We start from the raw sequence: 18,564 nt of genomic DNA, 5'->3' as shown, positions 1-18,564 counted from the left end.
AGTTGCTGTCCTGATGTCTTTATCCTCCTGCCCCAAAAAACAATGAAGGAGGATTTTACTCTGAGACACTGATTATCACCAATACTGTTTTTAATAAATACGATGAAGAGAAAAAAATTGAAGGGATTGCTTAGTCAGTTTATATTGAATTAACATTTACATTTCTGCAGAAGCCCTTATCCAGTGCTACCTACATTTATCTCATTCATACTCAAATGAGCAGCTATGGGTTAAAGGTCTTGCTCGGGGGTCCAGCTTTGGCGTGACTGGGATTTAAACTCATGACCTTCAGAGCCAATGCCTTAAACACTACAACAAGATACCATCTTCCCTGATTGCTAGTTGTCATATCACAGTAAAATCCAAAACATAAATCATGGAACGGTTCTATTTGTATCCATAACTTTTTACATGAAAAAGTTTTTAGTTATTCTTCTTAATCAGCCAGAACACAGAATTTGTCTACACATATTATCCTATTTTACACACATCAGCACTTTATTAAAACTATGATGATTGCAGTATATACATGGGCTCAAACAATGCAATGAATCGATTTTGACTTCACTATGGCTAATACTACAGTAAGTGTATGTGTGTCCTATGTGCTTCTATTAAACATACAAAGACCTTTGAGAGATATATAGACAATAATATATTAAAGATAATAAGCAAATGAAATCTGTCCCAAATGATAAGCAGATACATTTCAGTAAACTAGATACCAAAAATCCACAAACAGGCACTTTAAATCCTAATGAAATGTTTTTAAACATTTTCTTTCGTCCACTGTGAAGTCCCCGGAGTCTGCTTGCATACTGGGGTCTTTGGCTTAATTAATTTCTTACATAATAAAACCCCAACCATGCCAACCAAACACGAACCAGAGCCTGGCTGAAGGTAGAATACGTTTGTTTGAGGAAACCAAGGACCAAGCAACTGCACTAGTGTTCTATTGTATGAGTCAAAATTTACTAGACGTCTTTGTGGAAGGTGAAGTTGCCTTTCATTGAAAGTCTGGGCTTGTCAGCAAAAGCCCAGCTACCGACCTACAAACAGCATTGTTTTTCAGTTCTTACCCCAGCAAGGGTAACTCCAAGAAAGTTGAAATTTAACAGAATAAGAGACATTTATCAACTTTGCATTCATTCAGGAAGCTAATACTATTTCAGGGGATTTCATAGACATGTAAAATGTGCTGACTGGTCATATGTGGTTCTTTGCTTTTGTTGGATTTCTTCGTTCTGCATAGTAAAATGTGTATTGTGTATATGTTGTTTTAGCTCCTAAGAGTCAGTAGCAACCATGTTCGAAATGTAAGAATGTCTCTTGGCTTATAGCAAATAGGTTGTTTGTGCTGAGCTCTCAGACAAATCTCTCTCCATGACATACTCTGTTTTGTGTGGCCTGAGTTACATAGTGCAAAAACAGCTTTCCTGACCAGAGTAATGAATACTGTTATAATTTAGAATAAAAGACATCTATCTATCTATCTATCTATCTATCTATCTATCTATCTATCTATCTATCTATCTATCTATCTATCTATCTATCTATCTATCTATCTATCTATCTATCTATCTATCTATCTATCTATCTATCTATCTATCTATCTATCTATCTATCTATCTATCTATCTATCTATACCTGTAACATTTATAATAGCCACCAGGGGACAGTAATCAAATATGTTGAAAGAAAATAAATAAATAAAAAGTTTCTCTCCATTTGCGAGATTAAACCCCAGAAAGTGCGAATAAAGGAAATGTCATGAATTTAGAATTTGGTGATCATAATGTAGAAATGGATAATGGAGTTTATTATTGGTGGACAAGCTCTGAAGCTGCTGCTCACTGGTAAACTGCAGGGTTTTGTTATTCAGGACTTCAGGGTGAAACATATGCACTTACCTTTCCATGGATTCAGTGGGTAGAGCCACATGCTGTTTACTTTATTGTTTAGGATATTCTTTTTGTATGAGTTGTGTTCATATGGTTTCTCATCTGTTCTGGAATTTCTTTAGATCACATGGTGTGTTGCTTTTTGAGCTCTTTTTAGTGCACTTTGCTTTAAAAGACAAGTCAGACAAGTGATTTCTAGGGTGTCACAAGTGAAGTTTAACTAATCTTTTTTTAAATAATGTGGTTAATCACAGTTCGATTCACTTTTTTTACATAGAGGTTTGGACAGCTTTTTTTCCCTAGTAAATGAAATCATCCTTTAAAAACTGCATTTTGTATTTACATTTTGCGTAATATTACAATTTGCTGAATCATCGATAATCTGAATCAAGTGTAAAAAGAATCTGAAAGGGTCAAATACTTTTTCACTGCACAGTACGTATATACAATGAGGAAAATAAGTATTTGAACACCCTGCTATTTTGCAAGTTCTCCCACTTAGAAATCATGGAGGGGTCTGAAATTGTCATCGTAGGTGCATGTCCACTGTGAGAGACATAATCTAAAAAAAAAAATCCAGAAATCACAATATATGATTTTGAAACTATTTATTTGTATGATACAGCTGCAAATAAGTATTTGAACAGCTGTCTATCAGCTAGAATTCTGACCCTCAAAGACCTGTTAGTCTGCTTTTAAAATGTCCACCTCCACTACATTTATTATCCTAAATTAGATGCACCTGTTTGAGGTTGTTAGCTGCATAAAGACACCTGTCCACCCCATACAATCAGTAAGAATCCAACTACTAACATGGCCAAGACCAAAGAGCTGTCCAAAGACACTAGAGACAAAATTGTACACCTCCACAAGGCTGGAAAGGGCTACGGGGAAAAAAGGTCAACTGTTGGAGCAATCATTAGAAAATAGAAGAAGCTAAACATGACTGTCAATCTCCCTTGGACTGGGGCTCAATGCAAGATCTCACCTCGTGGGCTCTCAATGATCCTAAGGAAGGTAAGAATTCAGCCAGAACTACATGGGAGGAGCTGGTCAATGACCTAAAAAGAGCTGGAACCACCGTTTCCAAGGTTACTGTTGGTAATACACTAAGACGTCATGGTTTGAAATCATGCATGGCACGGAAGGTTCCCCTGCTTAAACTAGCACATGTCCAGGCACGTCTTAAGTTTGCCAATGACCATTTGGATAATCCAGAGGAGTCATGGGAGAAAGTCATGTGATCAGATGAGACCAAAATAGAACTTTTTTGTTCTAAACGTGTTTGGAGGAAGAAGAATGATGAGTACTATCCCAAGAACACCATCCTTACTGTGAAGCATGGGGGTGGTAGCATCTCACTTTGGGGGTGTTTTTCTGCACATGGGACAGGGCGACTGCACTGTATTAAGGAGAGGATGACCAGGGCCATGTATTGCGAGATTTTGGGGAACAACCTTCTTCCCTCAGTTAGAGCATTGAAGATGGGTCGAGGCTGGGTCTTCCAACATGACAATGACCCGAAGCACACAGCCTAATAGACCTAAACCCAATAGAGAATTTTTTGGAAGGAGCTCACACTCCGTGTTTCTCAGCGACAGACCAGAAACCTGACTGATCTAGAGAAGATCTGTGTGGAGGAGTGGTCCAAAATCCCTCCTGCAGTGTGTGCAAACCTGGTGAAAAACTACAGGAAACGTTTGACCTCTGTAATTGCAAACAAAGGCTACTGTACCAAATATTAACATTGACTTTCTCAGGTGTTCAAATACTTATTTGCAGCTGTATCATACAAATAAATAGTTAAAAAATCATACATTGTGATTTCTGGATTTTTTTTTTTAGATTATGTCTCTCACAGTGGACATGCACCTACGATGACAATTTCAGACCCCTCCATGATTTCTAAGTGGGAGAACTTGCAAAATAGCAGTGTTCAAATACTTATTTTCCTCACTGTGTGTGTGTGTGTGTGTGTGTGTGTGTGTGTGTGTGTGTGTGTGTGTGTGTGTGTGTGTGTGTGTGTGTAAATACGTGTACAGAAAATAAACATAAAGCTATAGCAGTGAGAAATGTGCAAACACTGTTGAAATAGTACAAGAAATAGATAGATATAAAGGCTATGGCAGTAAATAATGTAATGTACAGTATCTGACAAAAGTGAGTACACCCCTCACAATTCAGCAACCAATTTAGTAATTGAATTCAATTTAATTCAATTCAATTCATTTTTATTTGTATAGCGCTTTTAACAATGAACATTGTCTCAAAGCAGCTTCACACAGATAATGTGGTGATTGAATGTAAATATGTTCTATGTAAGTAAGTTTGTCCCTGATGAGCAACTGTGGCAAGGAAAAACTCCCCGAGATGGCATAAGGAAGAAACCTTGAGAGGAACCAGACTCAAGAGGGAACCCATCCTCATCTGGGTTACACCGAATGTCCATTTGAAGCAGATATACGATGTTGCGGGTTACAGTGATGGTGATCAGAAGCAAACTGTAGTACTGAGTCAGTGTAGCAGACTGTTGACATTAACTACAGTCCAAATCCATCCTCAAAGCGCCCGTTCTTACTCCGGAATTTCATGGAACCACCCAAGGCGTTGATGAGAAACCGTCCCAAGCTGCACAGAGTGTCCTCCAGTCGAAGAGAACACTATCCAGAGGCAGGCCTGGATGAAGTTGGAAGATCCACGGAGGGGAGAGGGGCAGGAACATTGGAGAGAGAGAGAAAGAGAGAGAGAGAGAGAGAGAGAGAGAGAGAGAGAGAGAGAGAGAGAGAGAGAGAGAGAGAGAGAAGAGGGTGACAGGAAGAGAAGGATATGGATTATTAAGTGTCCTTATTGTTGTATGAAAGTTAATGTCACTGTATGTACTGTATTATACTGTATGTTCTCAGGGGACAATACTATAGAAATTAAACTTGGATATTGTTTAGAGTAGTGTTGTACTAGAATACTTGGTTACTACTAGAGTAGAGTGGTAATGTGGAGTGGCCAAGTATGGAGTGGCCAAGACCACCACGTCTCCAGACCTGAACCCAATTGAGCACCTGTTAGGGATCCTCAAGCAGAAGTTGGAGAAGTGTCATGTGTGTAACATTCAGCAGCTCTGTGATGTCATTATAGAGGAGTGGAAGTGGATCCCAGCAACAACCTGTGCAGCTCTAATGAATTCCATTAAAGCAGTGCTATATAACACAAAGTATTCACACTTTGGACATAGTTCTGACATGTTCACTTAGGGTTTAATCACTAGACAATAATGGCTGTATGTTGAGTTATTTTCAGAGGACAGTAAATCTATGCTGCTATACAAGCTGCATGCTGACTTCTGTAAAATATATCAAAGTTTCATTTCCATAATATTGTCCCTTGGTTGCTGAAATTGAGGGGTGTACTCACTTTTGTAAGATACTGTATATACATAATGTATGTAAGGTGTGTGTGAGTGTGTGTGTGTGTGTGTGTGTGTGTGTGTATTTATAACTGTTAATACTGATATTAGCCATCAAATAAACCCAGCACAGGGTCTCCCTGTATCTTGGAAATGACCTGAACTATAATAAGAAGTAGTGATTTTCATTTCTGTCATTTTAGCCTTGTGACAACAAAATGTAAAAAGCAGACCCACCACAAGCTAGGAGATCACTCAGTGCAGACTGGGTGGTTTAGAGTGTTGTGTTTTGTCCCAGGGGAGTCAGCGGAGAGGCCTTGAAACTGACGACTTAAACACAAGAGAAAGACCTGACCTTTACCAGCCCAAAGCAGCGATGGCAGTGAGACAGTGGCATATATTGTAAGAGAGAAAGGTATAGAGTGTGATATCTGACACAATACTATACAATCACAGACCTCTTTCTCCAGCCTACATAAACAGTGGAGCGAAGCTAATGCACTTCAGCAACTAGGTGGTGTAAAAGGAGACATTTATCGACTCGCAGTGACCCCGAGCTTTTCGAACGGGGCATCAGAAATCTCCATGTTATTGTTGAACAGGAGGTAGACTGTGGAATTCATGACATGTTTGAGGCCAGGTGGACTTCGGATTAAATCTTTGTAGGATGCTGAAATCTGAAAGCTAAACTATAGTTATAGAGCAGGGGTGTCCAATCTTTTCAACAAAGGGCCGGTGTGGGTGCAGGTTTTCATTCCAGCCAATCAATAGTCACACAGGTGTTTTGTGAAGAATTTGGTGTGGGCTTGCTTGGCTGGAATAAAAACCTGCACCCATAATGGCCCTTTCTGGAAAAGCTTGGACACCCCTGGTTTAGAGCAAAAGACTAGGGAAATATAAAATGTCTAAAATTATATATATATATATATATATATATATATATATATATATATACTGTATAGAATATATATTATATAATATCATATATATATATATATATATATATATATATATATATATATATATATATATATATATATATATATATATTATATATATATATATATATATATATATATATATATATATATATATATATATATATATATATATATATATATATATACTGTATATATATAATAAATATTAATACAAATATAGTATCTATATTATTATTATATTGATAGATATTTTGTAAATGTGTTCTGCTAAATAATAGATTTTGCACACAGTCACACACACAACCTGAATAAAAGCTCAAATTCTGCATTTTTTCATTTTATCTGCTCTGAAGTTTATTTGGTCATACAGAAGGAATTATCAACGAATACCACATTCATGATTTAGATCCTGGAAAAGTAGATTTAATAATGATGAATACTGTTTCTTATAAAAAAAAAAAGAAAAATCAGAAAATGTGACAAAAAAGAAATAAACACTTTAAACACTGAGTTTGTGTTGAAAGCAAGTTTTTGCACTTTTTCTGGTGTAAAAAAAAAAAAAAGATAAAATAAAATAAAATAAAAACCTTATAATTTGTAAAACTACTGTTACTCTAAAAAGCTATGGCTAGTCTGAACACACAATATTCAGGAAACCAGCACCAGTGAAAAAAAAAAAAAGTAGCACAGTCCAGGTTTTCAAAATGTGTTTTCCTGAATGTAGAATTAACATATAGAGCTGTAGATTACAATCGGTAATCAGGCTGATTGTAATCTATGATGATGTCGGCTGTTCATGAGTTAAGCCCTGACTGACAAGCTTTGTCCCCGTATTTGGAAAAAAAAAGATTAAATCAAGACTGTAAAGTCTGTGCTGAACGCTAGTTTCACAACAAATATCCCGAAAGCGAACAAACCAACCAGTCAGTACAGTACATCACAACAGAATCACATCTAGTTCTTGGTTATTAATAAAATAAAGTAACAAAACAGAATGCCACTTAATACAGGATTGCTTCTTTCTCTCCTATCATTATATCCTGCATGTTCCCTGTGCAGTCTTCACAGCCTTCGTTCAGGGGCGAAGGGCTCTCATCCTCTTCTTGGAGGCCACAACGGGCTTACTACGTTTGCGTTGGTTTGTAGGTTGCGATTTGGCAGCACGCTGGACCGGAGCTGCTTTCACCACTTCTTCTGATTCTGGACTCTCGTTCTCTGATGATTTTAGAAGAGATTTTAAATGCACAAAAATACAGCCAATGCAACAATTCAGGATAAATCGAATGTTGGACATGTGGGGGGGGGGGGAAAGAATATTACCTTCTTGTTCTTCAGTGCTGGATTTTGTGCCGTCTGCAATACAAGAAATCATTTCCAGTATATTGTAGTACATGAAAGTAAGCAGAAAGGTTTAGTTATATAATTTTTTTTTATTATTTTATTAAGTCTACTTCAGAAATACAAAATAAATGATGCACTTCCAGTCTTTTATGTCATTATTTGTCTTTTTTTGGCCTTATTTTATTTGTCTTTTTTTTTTGTCTTTTTCGTTCCTTCTTTCATTTTTACAGTGATATATGCAATAGTCCGCTATATTTTCTAAGAATATGCTTAATGATAATGTATGGAACAGGAACTCACCAGCTGTCATCACATCATTGACTTGAGGCCCTTAAAGCAGTGACAGAAGCATCGAATTTGTCATTAATTACACAAAAAAATGCAGTCTAAGAATAAAGAAATCAATAAAGTAATAGTAATTCCTTACCAGTAGCCTGACCTGCTTCTGCACTAGTGCTGCTTGCATCTTTAAAGGAAATTGGTGTTGTCTTAATCAGTCTGACGTTAACATTTTTATATTAAATCCGTCACGTTTCTCAAAATGGCTAAACAGGTGAGATAAATCTTACCAGCTTTGACTCCATCATAATGTTGAAGTTCACCTATAAATCAAAAGAAAAACCATTATCTTCATGGTTTGGGTTTTATCCTAGTTTCAGTTTAAAACTGACATGAACAAAATGAGCTAAAAATTCAGTTTGAATAGAGTAATATAAACATAAGTTAACAATAAACATAAGTCCATTTAAGTCTCTATAAGTTTCTTAACCTCTCTATGATGTGAGTGTGTGTACTGATATATAGAAATGTAAATAGAAGGCACTAGTGTACAATAACCAGTAGATGGCAGTATACTGCCTAACAGTTTCAGGAGTAAAGACAGGCGATACGAATTCTTTTCTTTTCGATCCGATACCAAGTACTATCAAGACAAGTATCGCCGATATCGATATCGATACTTTTATAAAATATGTATAAAATGTATTAATAATTATAACCTAATCACCACTTTGTCCCTGGATAATGTACCTGAATGTCTCTCTGAAAGGATTCTGTTAAATCACTCTGCCTCAAGCCAGAAGATGGGGGTCGTGTCTGTGTTACATTTGTGGTATTGCCACAGTGGCGTATTGTTTTTTTTTTTTAATGGTACATGAAGCTTCATTACTGTTAACTAGAGTGAAATTAGAAGCAGATTGTGCTTCTTTTTCTTTCGCTCGTGATCGCAGCCATGCGCTCGGATTCACTATTAAACCTACGCTGAACGTGCTTTGACTGAGTGAGCGAACGTTATCATGATAAGCAGTGGTACAGCGGAAGAAAATATAGTTCCCATTGACATTCTTATTTAAATATTATCGATCCGCCCATCTTTTTTTTTAGGAGTTCATTTCAGTAGCACAGAGTCTAACAGCACAATGTATGTTCTGATTTTATTGATCTCCTCTGTCCTGAAATTCATATATGTCGTAAATCTATGCATACATTACTGAGTTAAAGCATGTACACTAACTACAGCTATAATACAAATATAAAGTCCTCTAGGTGCAAAGGAAAAGATAGTCTATCATCAAAATGTTTGCAAAAACTACACAAAACCACACAGTACAATTCAATTGCAATAACACACCTTTGGTCTGGTCAGGTGACACAGAGTTCATGCTTTCTGTGAAGATAATCATAAAGGACATAACTGAGATTCACAAAGATAATATACACTGTAAAGTGTGACATGCCTTCAGAACACACAGTGGGTTGTAGACTCACCAGTTGGAGCCTCATCAGAAGTGGAGTCCTGATCTTTATACATGTGAAAGACAAGTAGGTCAATTTTACACTAATATAATGAAATGTGCACTTTTTAATAGACTTTTCATTACACATATAATAGGTATGCTTCTGACAAGAATACCTGTTCCTGTAGACATGGCTTGAAGACCTCCGTTAACTAGCAAAGAAAAAAGGAAATATTTCAAATGAAATTGCAGTTAGCATAAGCCAAATAAACTCTTTTGTCTAAAACGTTATTTCACTGGAAATTGTAGACAGGACTATGAGTTTTTACCACATCTCCCATATCATCAGTGAATTTTATGCTTTACACATAATTATTATCCTTCTTCATTTTGTTATACATTAGAAAACATTTTATTCAACATTAAAAGCTTTTTTAGTTGAATTTCAGTTTGATTTTAACTTACAGTTTCGGTTATATATATACACTAGTAACTGTGTTCTGAACTTAATCTAAATTGAATACATTAATTAATTCAAATCAAATGATAGAACTTAAAATTGAATTATTATTTTATCAAAGTCCAACGCATTTTAATTAAACCCTCACCTGCATCTAGGTCTGCTTCAGCCAGCAGCACTGCTAGTGTGCAGAAAACGATAATGTTCCTAGATCAAAGAAAGAGAAAATAGTTATTATGATTTATTCTGAGAGTAAATCTGATCACATTATGAATGCCAGTCAGTGTCATGATCTAAAATTCTGAAATGACATCATAGTTTATTTTATTCATCCATGTTGAAAATTCAGAATCTGAAAAATGCACTTTGTTAATACAATTCCCTCTGGACCCCATGTGACATAAGTGATGGGAGACATAAATCAGAACAAACTGAGCTGAATTCCTGATTGACAGAGTCATTTTAATTATGCAGCATTGCTATTGAGCATTAGAGAAAAGAAGTCTTGGCCAGAAGCAGTCAAAACATATAGAGTTATTATGTGGAGCATCACTATAATATACCACAGCATTCCAGGGATTCCTCTAGTAATATAGTTATTTATCTTGATCATCTCCATCAGTGGAAATTGACTGGAAATCCTCAACATAGCAGCTCATCAATAATTAAGTGGACTTAAAGAGAAATTCATGGCAAATACTGAAAAAATAAAAATAAAAAAATGAGGCTAATTACAAAGTTTATGTCAAACAGTAATTATAAGAAATGCAAAATCTCAGGTTCATTACATCATAATATACAATGCAACAATGCAACAATGCAAGAATATTTAATTACCTGGTCAGCATGTTCAAACGCTGGGTTATTTCTTGTATACTGCAGAGTACTGTAGAGTAAAGGGCTTAATATTGCACTTTCACCGCTTCTGAGGAGTCATGAGATGCTCAGGCTTTTTATATTCTTTCGAAGAACACGGGGAATGTGGGAGGAGAGACCCCCTTATTGTGAAAGAAGAGCTGAGGGGGAAAAAAAACAGCTTGAATGACGTGAATTGTGAGGCTTAATGTAAGGATTCCGATATCGTTTACTGTCCTACATTTTCCTCAAAAGTACTTTCTTTACCACTCCCTATGGGCTTATTGTTACCTCACACTCAACCCTTTTGTTATCTGCTGCGTATTTAGCCTCAAATCTTCTATCATTGATTCACCTCACACAAAATTAGTGCACCATAGAACACCCACACACACACACACCATCATCCCACCTCCACTTTCTGCGGAAAGTTCAGTATCTATGTTACACCTGCTGAGGTAGCATTGATCCAGTGCCAGGTACCAAGGTCACGGCTGAACACTGAGCTGTTTGGTGAGGCTGATGACGGCAAACTTTGAACAGTAGGTCTGAATCTGGGCATCGGATCTTGCGTCGGACTGGAGGAAAACGCACTTAATGGGGGAATTCCCTGGGTCACAAAGGGCAGCTTTTTTTAAGAGAAATGCTAATCTAATTAGGCTGTAAAGCAATAGCAACCTGGCAGCAGATTAGTGGAATTTTTATACTTTAAGAAGGTTGGTGTTGGGGAAATGGGACTAGTTTTTTTGCCTCTCATTGACAAATTGCCAAAGATAAGGTTCCAGGCCACTGATGTGGGCACTGTAGAAGTGCAGGGGATCTGAGCACAGGAAGTCCCAGCTTTCTTTGAAAGTAATGTTAATAAGGACCACTGACTCGTGGCTTGAACAGCATTCCTCGGAAAACCCATAAATTAATATGTAATCCTTGCCCATGGTGTTAGCGATGGGCATAATAATAGTTCTGTGTAATATAGTCATTGCTGTGTGCATAAGAATGTCTGAATTGATGCATACATGACTATCAAGGCATTTGGGCATAAATAAAACTAATATCAATAAGAAAAAAGAAAAAAGTGGTTAATGGTTAATGCATTGGATTTTGGCTCTGAAGGTCATGAGTTCAAATCTCAGCCATGCCAATCTGGGCCCCTGAGCCAAGCCCTTAACCATATTGCTGCTCAGTTGTATAAATAAGATCAATGTAAGTATTTCTGGATAAGGGCATCTGCCAAATACTGTAAATGTAAATTTACAGAATATATTTGTTTAGAAGATTTATGCCATACATTTAAAGAAGAATTAATTTCATAAAACCATTTATTTAGTGCTTCATAATATGCAAATGAATCTATAAATATTAATGTATGTATGTACATATGTTTTGTTTGTATGTGTGTGTGCTTGTGTGTGTGTGTGTGTGTGTGTGTGTGTGTGTGTGTATATAAGGAGTCAATACGTTTTCGGAAAGTGACCCAAGTTTTGCCAATTTGCCCTCTGCCCTCTATACGGCTAAAATTTCTTTAAAATGAGACAAATTTGGCATAGTCTATACATTATAGCAGGCTCAAAAGTAATCGGACACTTGGCCAATAAGCAAGAGTTGATTTCAATAGAGAGAAATAGTAGAAAAGTTCTCAAAAAAATGGATGAAGAATTTTACAAGAACATGTATATATATAGACAACCTTAAGTGGCTTAAGGGCCCAACAGTAGCACCTTGGTGGTGGTAAACTGTCAATCTTGAGGCTGCGTCTTGGACATGTATGGTTGTCATGTATGAAACTGGGTCAATGGTTTCTGTTAACAATGTAGTTAAAAATAGCTATTTTATCTGATATTCTTTCTGATATTTTTTCCATCTTTCTATATTCTATCTATGAACTGATAGATAGATAGATAGATAGATAGATAGATAGATAGATAGATAGATAGATAGATAGATAGATAGATAGATAGATAGATAGATAGATAGATAGACGGACAGACGGACAGACGGACAGACAGACAGATAGACAGATAGACAGATAGATAGATAGATAGATAGATAGATAGATAGATAGATAGATAGATAGATAGATAGATAGATAGATGTCTGCATATTAAAAATAGACATGATTCTGTAATAGAAATAAATGCATGGGCTTAGAAACACATCCAGAAATTATTGTCTATGAACAGACGAATTGAAAGTAAAAACTATTTTAGGGAACCATGGAAACCATGTCCTTTGGAATAAAGAGGAGAGGGACTATTCTATATAGTGTCTATTGAATGAGCAGCATTCACATCTGGAAAGGCGCCATCAATGCTGCAAGGTATACACAGGTTTTAGAGCAACATATGCTTCCATCCAGACGAGGTCTATTTCAGGGAGGACCTTGCATGTTTTAGCATACAGGATCTATTACAACACCATTGCATAATAGTAGAAGTATAGTGCTGAACTAACCCCTGGAAACCACACAAGGGCCTGCCATTTTGAAGATGCTCTGACCCTTGGCACATTCTTTCTGTGAGGTTTGCAGGTAGTTTTTTTTGACTAGATGCATTTCTGCTCTAATCTGCATTTTTAGACATTGTATAGACACGTGTGGGCCTTTTCAAATCATATTAAATTTTTTTTTTCCTTAGGTGGACTTCGATCTAGGAAATGTGATGCATCTGAGCTACAGATCAAGTGCCATATGTGAGTATAACCCTAATGGTTATTTAGAGGTTATTTTTTGCTCAGGGTTTTGCTTTGTCATTAGGAGGTATGGCATGTAGATTGGATATAGATTAATAGACCAATCAGAAACCAGTGATTTAATTTAATGCACTGTAATATCATTCTATAAACTACTGGTAACTGTACAATGGAAACTGTATCTCCAACAAATAAGATTTTGCATGTGTAAGCTTAGTGGAAAAAAAAATATGTCAGGATTCCAAACACGCTGAAAAAAGTGGCACTTTCTACACATGCATGCTTCTTAAGACAAATAACCTAACAAGTCCATACCAGGATAGCCGTTTTGGTTATTCAATCTGTTGGGTCGTTTTGCCTTTTATCAGGCCGAATGAATGCCAGAAGTGAATTGGTTGACTCCAGACAAGACAGGAAGTCTACCCATCTGGGTTTTATGTTTCCTGGATTTGTTTGGGCGCCTCTGGCAAAATAGAACAGGCCCCTCTCAAGCTGAACAGAGGTTAGAGTTGTGATAATGGAAGAAAGTGGTCTTCTGTATTAGAGTTACACCTCACACATCCTTCATTCTGGTATTTAGAACTGGTCCGGTCTGCTCTCAAAGGGGCTCTCTGTCTGTACACTAAAAGGATTTCTCTCTTTAAGTGTAAAGGGATAATTAACCCCAGTAAGTGCACATTATGGCTGCTTAGCTGTCTTTTAATAGCATACATTTGTGAGGGAAGTCTTAGAAAGTCGGTAAGGTCAAATTTACATGTGTATTCAAAGAAGCGCCCGGACATTTGGGAGTTTCAATCTGGTGATTTATTTTTTATTTTTTGTACAAGGAAATGATTGGATACCTGAATTACACCACACACACACACACACACACACACACACACACACACAAACACACACACACACACACACACACACACACACACACACACACACACACACACACACACACACCTGTACAGTTAAGTACACTAAGGTACTCTGTATCAGATCTGTGGAACCTTTTGTCCTTTCTAGACTAACAATTCGTCATATTGGCAAACCAACTTGGTGAACGGAGTATCATAATTTAGACGCAAGCTCCACTATCTTCCATCATCATGGAAAATTGCACTTTATAACTAGCACATTCCAGACAGGATTTATTAAAAGGCTGATAGTGCTGAATAGCTTTTTAATATAGACAGAGTATCACATGTGGCCTATTGCTTGCACTGTGGGGAAAAAAACCAGACAATTACTACTATCCTGAAGGGAATACAGAAACATTTGTCTGGTGTAAAACATAACATACTAGACACACAAATCAAACATAATGGATGGATGGATGGATGGATGGATGGATGGATGGATGGATGGATGGATGGATGGATGGATGGATGGATGGATGGATGGATGGATGGATGGATGGATGGATGGATGGATAGATAGATAGATAGATAGATAGATAGATAGATAGATAGATAGATAGATAGATAGATAGATAGATAGATAGATAGAATCTTGTTGCCTGCCCAATTCCTTCCTTCTTGAGCCATTAAGCTCTACACACTGGTGCCAAAACCCGGAATTGAAAGGAATTTGCCATCACATAGTCACTCGTCCAGGTAGCAGCCTAGCAGTAGACTCAACATCAGGCCCTCCTCTAGCTATAGGAAGGAGCAGGAGCAGAACCTGAAGGTGCTGCTGAGGCAGAGTACCAGAAAGTACTCCATACCGTTGTGGAGAAAAAGGGTACTCCAGCAACAACTCTGGCTTCCCCATCTGCAAGATGGTTCTGCTTGATAATGCTGAGGCATTTCTGGAACTGTTTGAATGTGCGGCTAAAGCTTAGGGCTGCCTAAACTTCTGGGGCTGCTGCTGTCTGCAGATGCTCAGCCTGCACAGGGATGGGCAGTATTTATGATACATGTATTTCAAACACGTATATCAAATATAAAATAGGATTTCATTATTTGTATTTGTATTTTTTTATGAATTACTTGTTTGTCATTTATTCAGTGTTACTGATGCAAAGTAGCCCTTCGTTACCAAACACAAGTAACTAAATTAGGATACAATTATAAATCATTCACAAACTGTTAAACATTAAACTGTTGATTACTTAAAAACTAACCTTCATCTGGGAAATCACTTAAATGTATTTGAATATTTGATCTGTTAACATTTGTTCTAGGTGACAACTATTTATTTTATAAAAATTCTTCTTCTTCTTTCGGTTTCTCCCATTAGGGGTCGCCAAAGCGGATCATCCGTCTCCATACCCCCCTGTCCTCTACATCTGCCTCTTTCAAACCAACTACCTGCATGTCTTCCCTCACCACATCCATTAACCTCCTCTTTTCCTTCTTCCTGGCAGCTTCATCCTCAGCATTCTTCTACCGATATACCCCATGTCCCTCCTCTGCACATGTCCAAACCATCTCAATCTCGCCTCCCTTCCCTTGTCTCCAAAACGTCCTCCAAGCGCGGTCCCTCTAATAAACAAATTTTTAATTCTGTCCATCATCGTCACTACTTGACGTCACTGTTGACCCCAGTTACCTGAACTCCTCCACCTTTTCCACCTCTTCTTTTTCCTTGGCATTCGCCACATCCCTCTTCACCTGCTGCCGCATCTCCTTGTACTCCTGCCTACTTTTCTCATCACTATGTCGATCCCAATTCTGTTTCTCCAACCTCTTTCCCCTTATGCTGTCCTGCACTTCCTCATTTCACCACCACGTCTCTTTGTCTTCCTTCCTATTTCCAGTTGTCACACCAAGTACCTTTCTAGCTGTTTCCCTCATCACTTCTGCAGTAGTTCCCAATCATGCGGCATCTCTTCACCACCACTGAGCCCCTGTCTGACCTTTTCCCTGAATCTTACACTACAGTCTTCCTTCTTTAGTTTCCACAATCGTATTCTTCTTTTCCTCACTCTCCTGCTCTTCTTCTTCACCTCTAAAACCATCCTACAGACACCCGTTTAATGCTGTCTAGCTACACTGTCCCCTGCCAACACCTTACAGTCTCTAATCTCCTTCATATTGCATCTCCTAAATAGAACATAGTCCACCTGTGTGCACCTTCTTCCACTCTTATACGTCACCCTATGTTCCACCTTCTTCTTAAAATAAGTATCACCACTGCCATTTCCATCCTTTTATCAAAATCTACCACCATCTGCCATTCCACATTCCTCTCCTTAAAACCATACCTACCCATCACCTCTGTTCTCTTCAACTACATGCCCATTAAAGTCTGCCCCAATCACTAATTGTTCTTTTCTAGGTACACCTTCTACCACTTCATCTAATTCACTTCAGAATTTTTCCTTCTCCTCCATCTCACAGTCGACTTGTGGAGCACAGGCACTAATGACATTTATTATCATCCCTTTAACTTCCAGCTTCATGTTCATCACCCTATCAGAAACTCTCTTCACCTCCACTACACTCTTACCGTACTCTTCCTTCAGAATCACCCCTAAACCATTTATCTTTCCATCCACACCATGATAGAACAGTTTAAACCTCCACCTCCAATGTTCCTGGTCTTACTCCCTTTCCACTTGGTCTCCTGAACACACAACATATCTACCTTTCTCCTCTCCATCATATCAGCTATCTCTCTCCCTTTACCAGTCATAGTACCAACATTTAAAGTACCAACCCGAATCTCTACTTCAACCTTTGCACTTATTTAATCCCAAAAAAGGTTTTTATTTTGTATTGATTATGTTTTTTCTAAAATAACAAGAAAACTTGTTAGCGAAAGTAAGTTTGCACATTGCACTTTCAGTCCAAAATAAAGCAGTTAATGTTTGGTTATATTGTTTTTGCTCAAATAAAAAAAAAAATCTAGTGTTTTATTCGTTAAAGAAAACATATTGTCTGATAGCCAGGTTTCTGTAAAAACAAGCGCTCAGCAGTCTCTGATTTCACATTCTGATCTTATCTTAGGGCTGAGTTCATCCAGTTTGTTTTTGAGGGGTCGATTGTTTGCTAGCAGTAAGCTAAGGCAGATGATTTGCTTGAGCCTTTAGATTAGCATGTAGCCCAACTTTCTTGCCTCAACATTACTTGGCTCGCTTTTTCCCGCCTCTGCACTCATAACTGGATTCTAGTGTTGATCTCGTTGATGTGAGCACAGGAGTCTGTTTTCCAATTTCCAATAATGTTATCTGTCATATGTAATCAGTCCGGATACTCTGTGTGCCTTTAAGCTATTAAGGATAGGAACACAAACAAAAAGTAAATGAAAAATACACAGACGGCTGCCACATTAGATGCCATCTTGGACTCACCTAGTGGAAAACCTTCCCAGAAGTCAAGAAGGATAAGAGTCAAACACATATCTTACAATCATCAAACTGTAATATACAATCTTTTCAGCTGTTATGAATAAATTTAAATCATTCAGTAAGAAAAACTAAAATTAAAACATTGCTCTTGCTTCAGAAATAGAAATATTTTGAATCTCATCAGATATCTTGGTATAGGGTAGAAGACCACTTTCACCAGTAAGCATAGCTGCGATTGTATATACTTCTAAAACATTATAGTAAGTATAGCAAATCATTAATAATAACAATAAAAAATTTATTAATAATAATATTATTATTATTATTATTATTATTATTATTAATAATAATAATAATGTGCATCCTGTATATATAAAATCGGCTGCATTGTGTGTGTGTGTGTGTGTGTGTGTGTGTGTGTGTGTGTGTGTGTGTGTGTGTGTGTGTGGTGTGTGCATATTACTCAATTTGTTCACAGTATGGTGAAAGGGATGCATTAATTGAGATCATTTGTTCGTTATTGTTAAAATTCATACATTTCAGGATCATAGAGAACGGTTGTGGGGAGGAGTGATGTCACTGTAGGTGTTGTGTCAGCTTCACAAGCTCCAGCTCTTTCTGCCTCACAGCTGAATGGAAAAGCACACATTACTCAGTACTTGTTTATTTAACCCCTTGCCTTGTTACTAGCGCATACAGTATACCCAGTCCATTCTTAATAGCTCAAAGATGACCTCCCGAACCCCGCATATATGCCGTATATGCCGGTCCCAAGCCCGGATAAATGGGGAGGGTTGTGTTAGGAAGGGCATCCAGCATAAAACGTCACATATCGAATATGCGGATCACGAATCAGAATATCATACCGGATCGGTCGAGGCCCGGGTTACCAACAATCACCACAGGTATCATTAGCCAACAGGGTACCGGTGGTAATTGGGCTACTGTTGGCCGAAG

General features: G+C 37.5%; 1 protein-coding gene across 1 annotated transcript in view; it reads right to left on the bottom strand.

Annotated features, from left to right (window-relative positions):
- Nucleotides 1-6,644: 6,644 nt before the first annotated feature.
- LOC310716517 (uncharacterized protein) overlaps nt 6,645-18,564 on the bottom strand; it is a 14,398-nt gene continuing 2,478 nt past the window's right edge. The window contains exons 2-11 of the mRNA XM_083523853.1: nt 10,617-10,795; nt 9,928-9,986; nt 9,496-9,531; nt 9,351-9,383; nt 9,214-9,249; nt 8,153-8,185; nt 8,011-8,049; nt 7,884-7,913; nt 7,563-7,595; nt 6,645-7,457 (exon numbers count right to left, since the gene is read on the bottom strand). Of these exons, the coding sequence (XP_083379979.1) occupies nt 7,318-7,457; nt 7,563-7,595; nt 7,884-7,913; nt 8,011-8,049; nt 8,153-8,185; nt 9,214-9,249; nt 9,351-9,383; nt 9,496-9,531; nt 9,928-9,986; nt 10,617-10,627 (450 nt within the window). The 5' untranslated portion in view covers nt 10,628-10,795 and the 3' untranslated portion in view covers nt 6,645-7,317. The remainder of the gene's footprint in view (nt 7,458-7,562; nt 7,596-7,883; nt 7,914-8,010; nt 8,050-8,152; nt 8,186-9,213; nt 9,250-9,350; nt 9,384-9,495; nt 9,532-9,927; nt 9,987-10,616; nt 10,796-18,564) is intronic.

The sequence above is a fragment of the Silurus aristotelis genome (assembly GCF_946808225.1).
Source record: "Silurus aristotelis genome assembly, chromosome: 21".
NCBI classification, from domain to species: domain Eukaryota; kingdom Metazoa; phylum Chordata; class Actinopteri; order Siluriformes; family Siluridae; genus Silurus; species Silurus aristotelis.
Note: the sequence above shows the minus strand (reverse complement) of the source record. Positions and strands in the feature narration are given on the sequence as shown.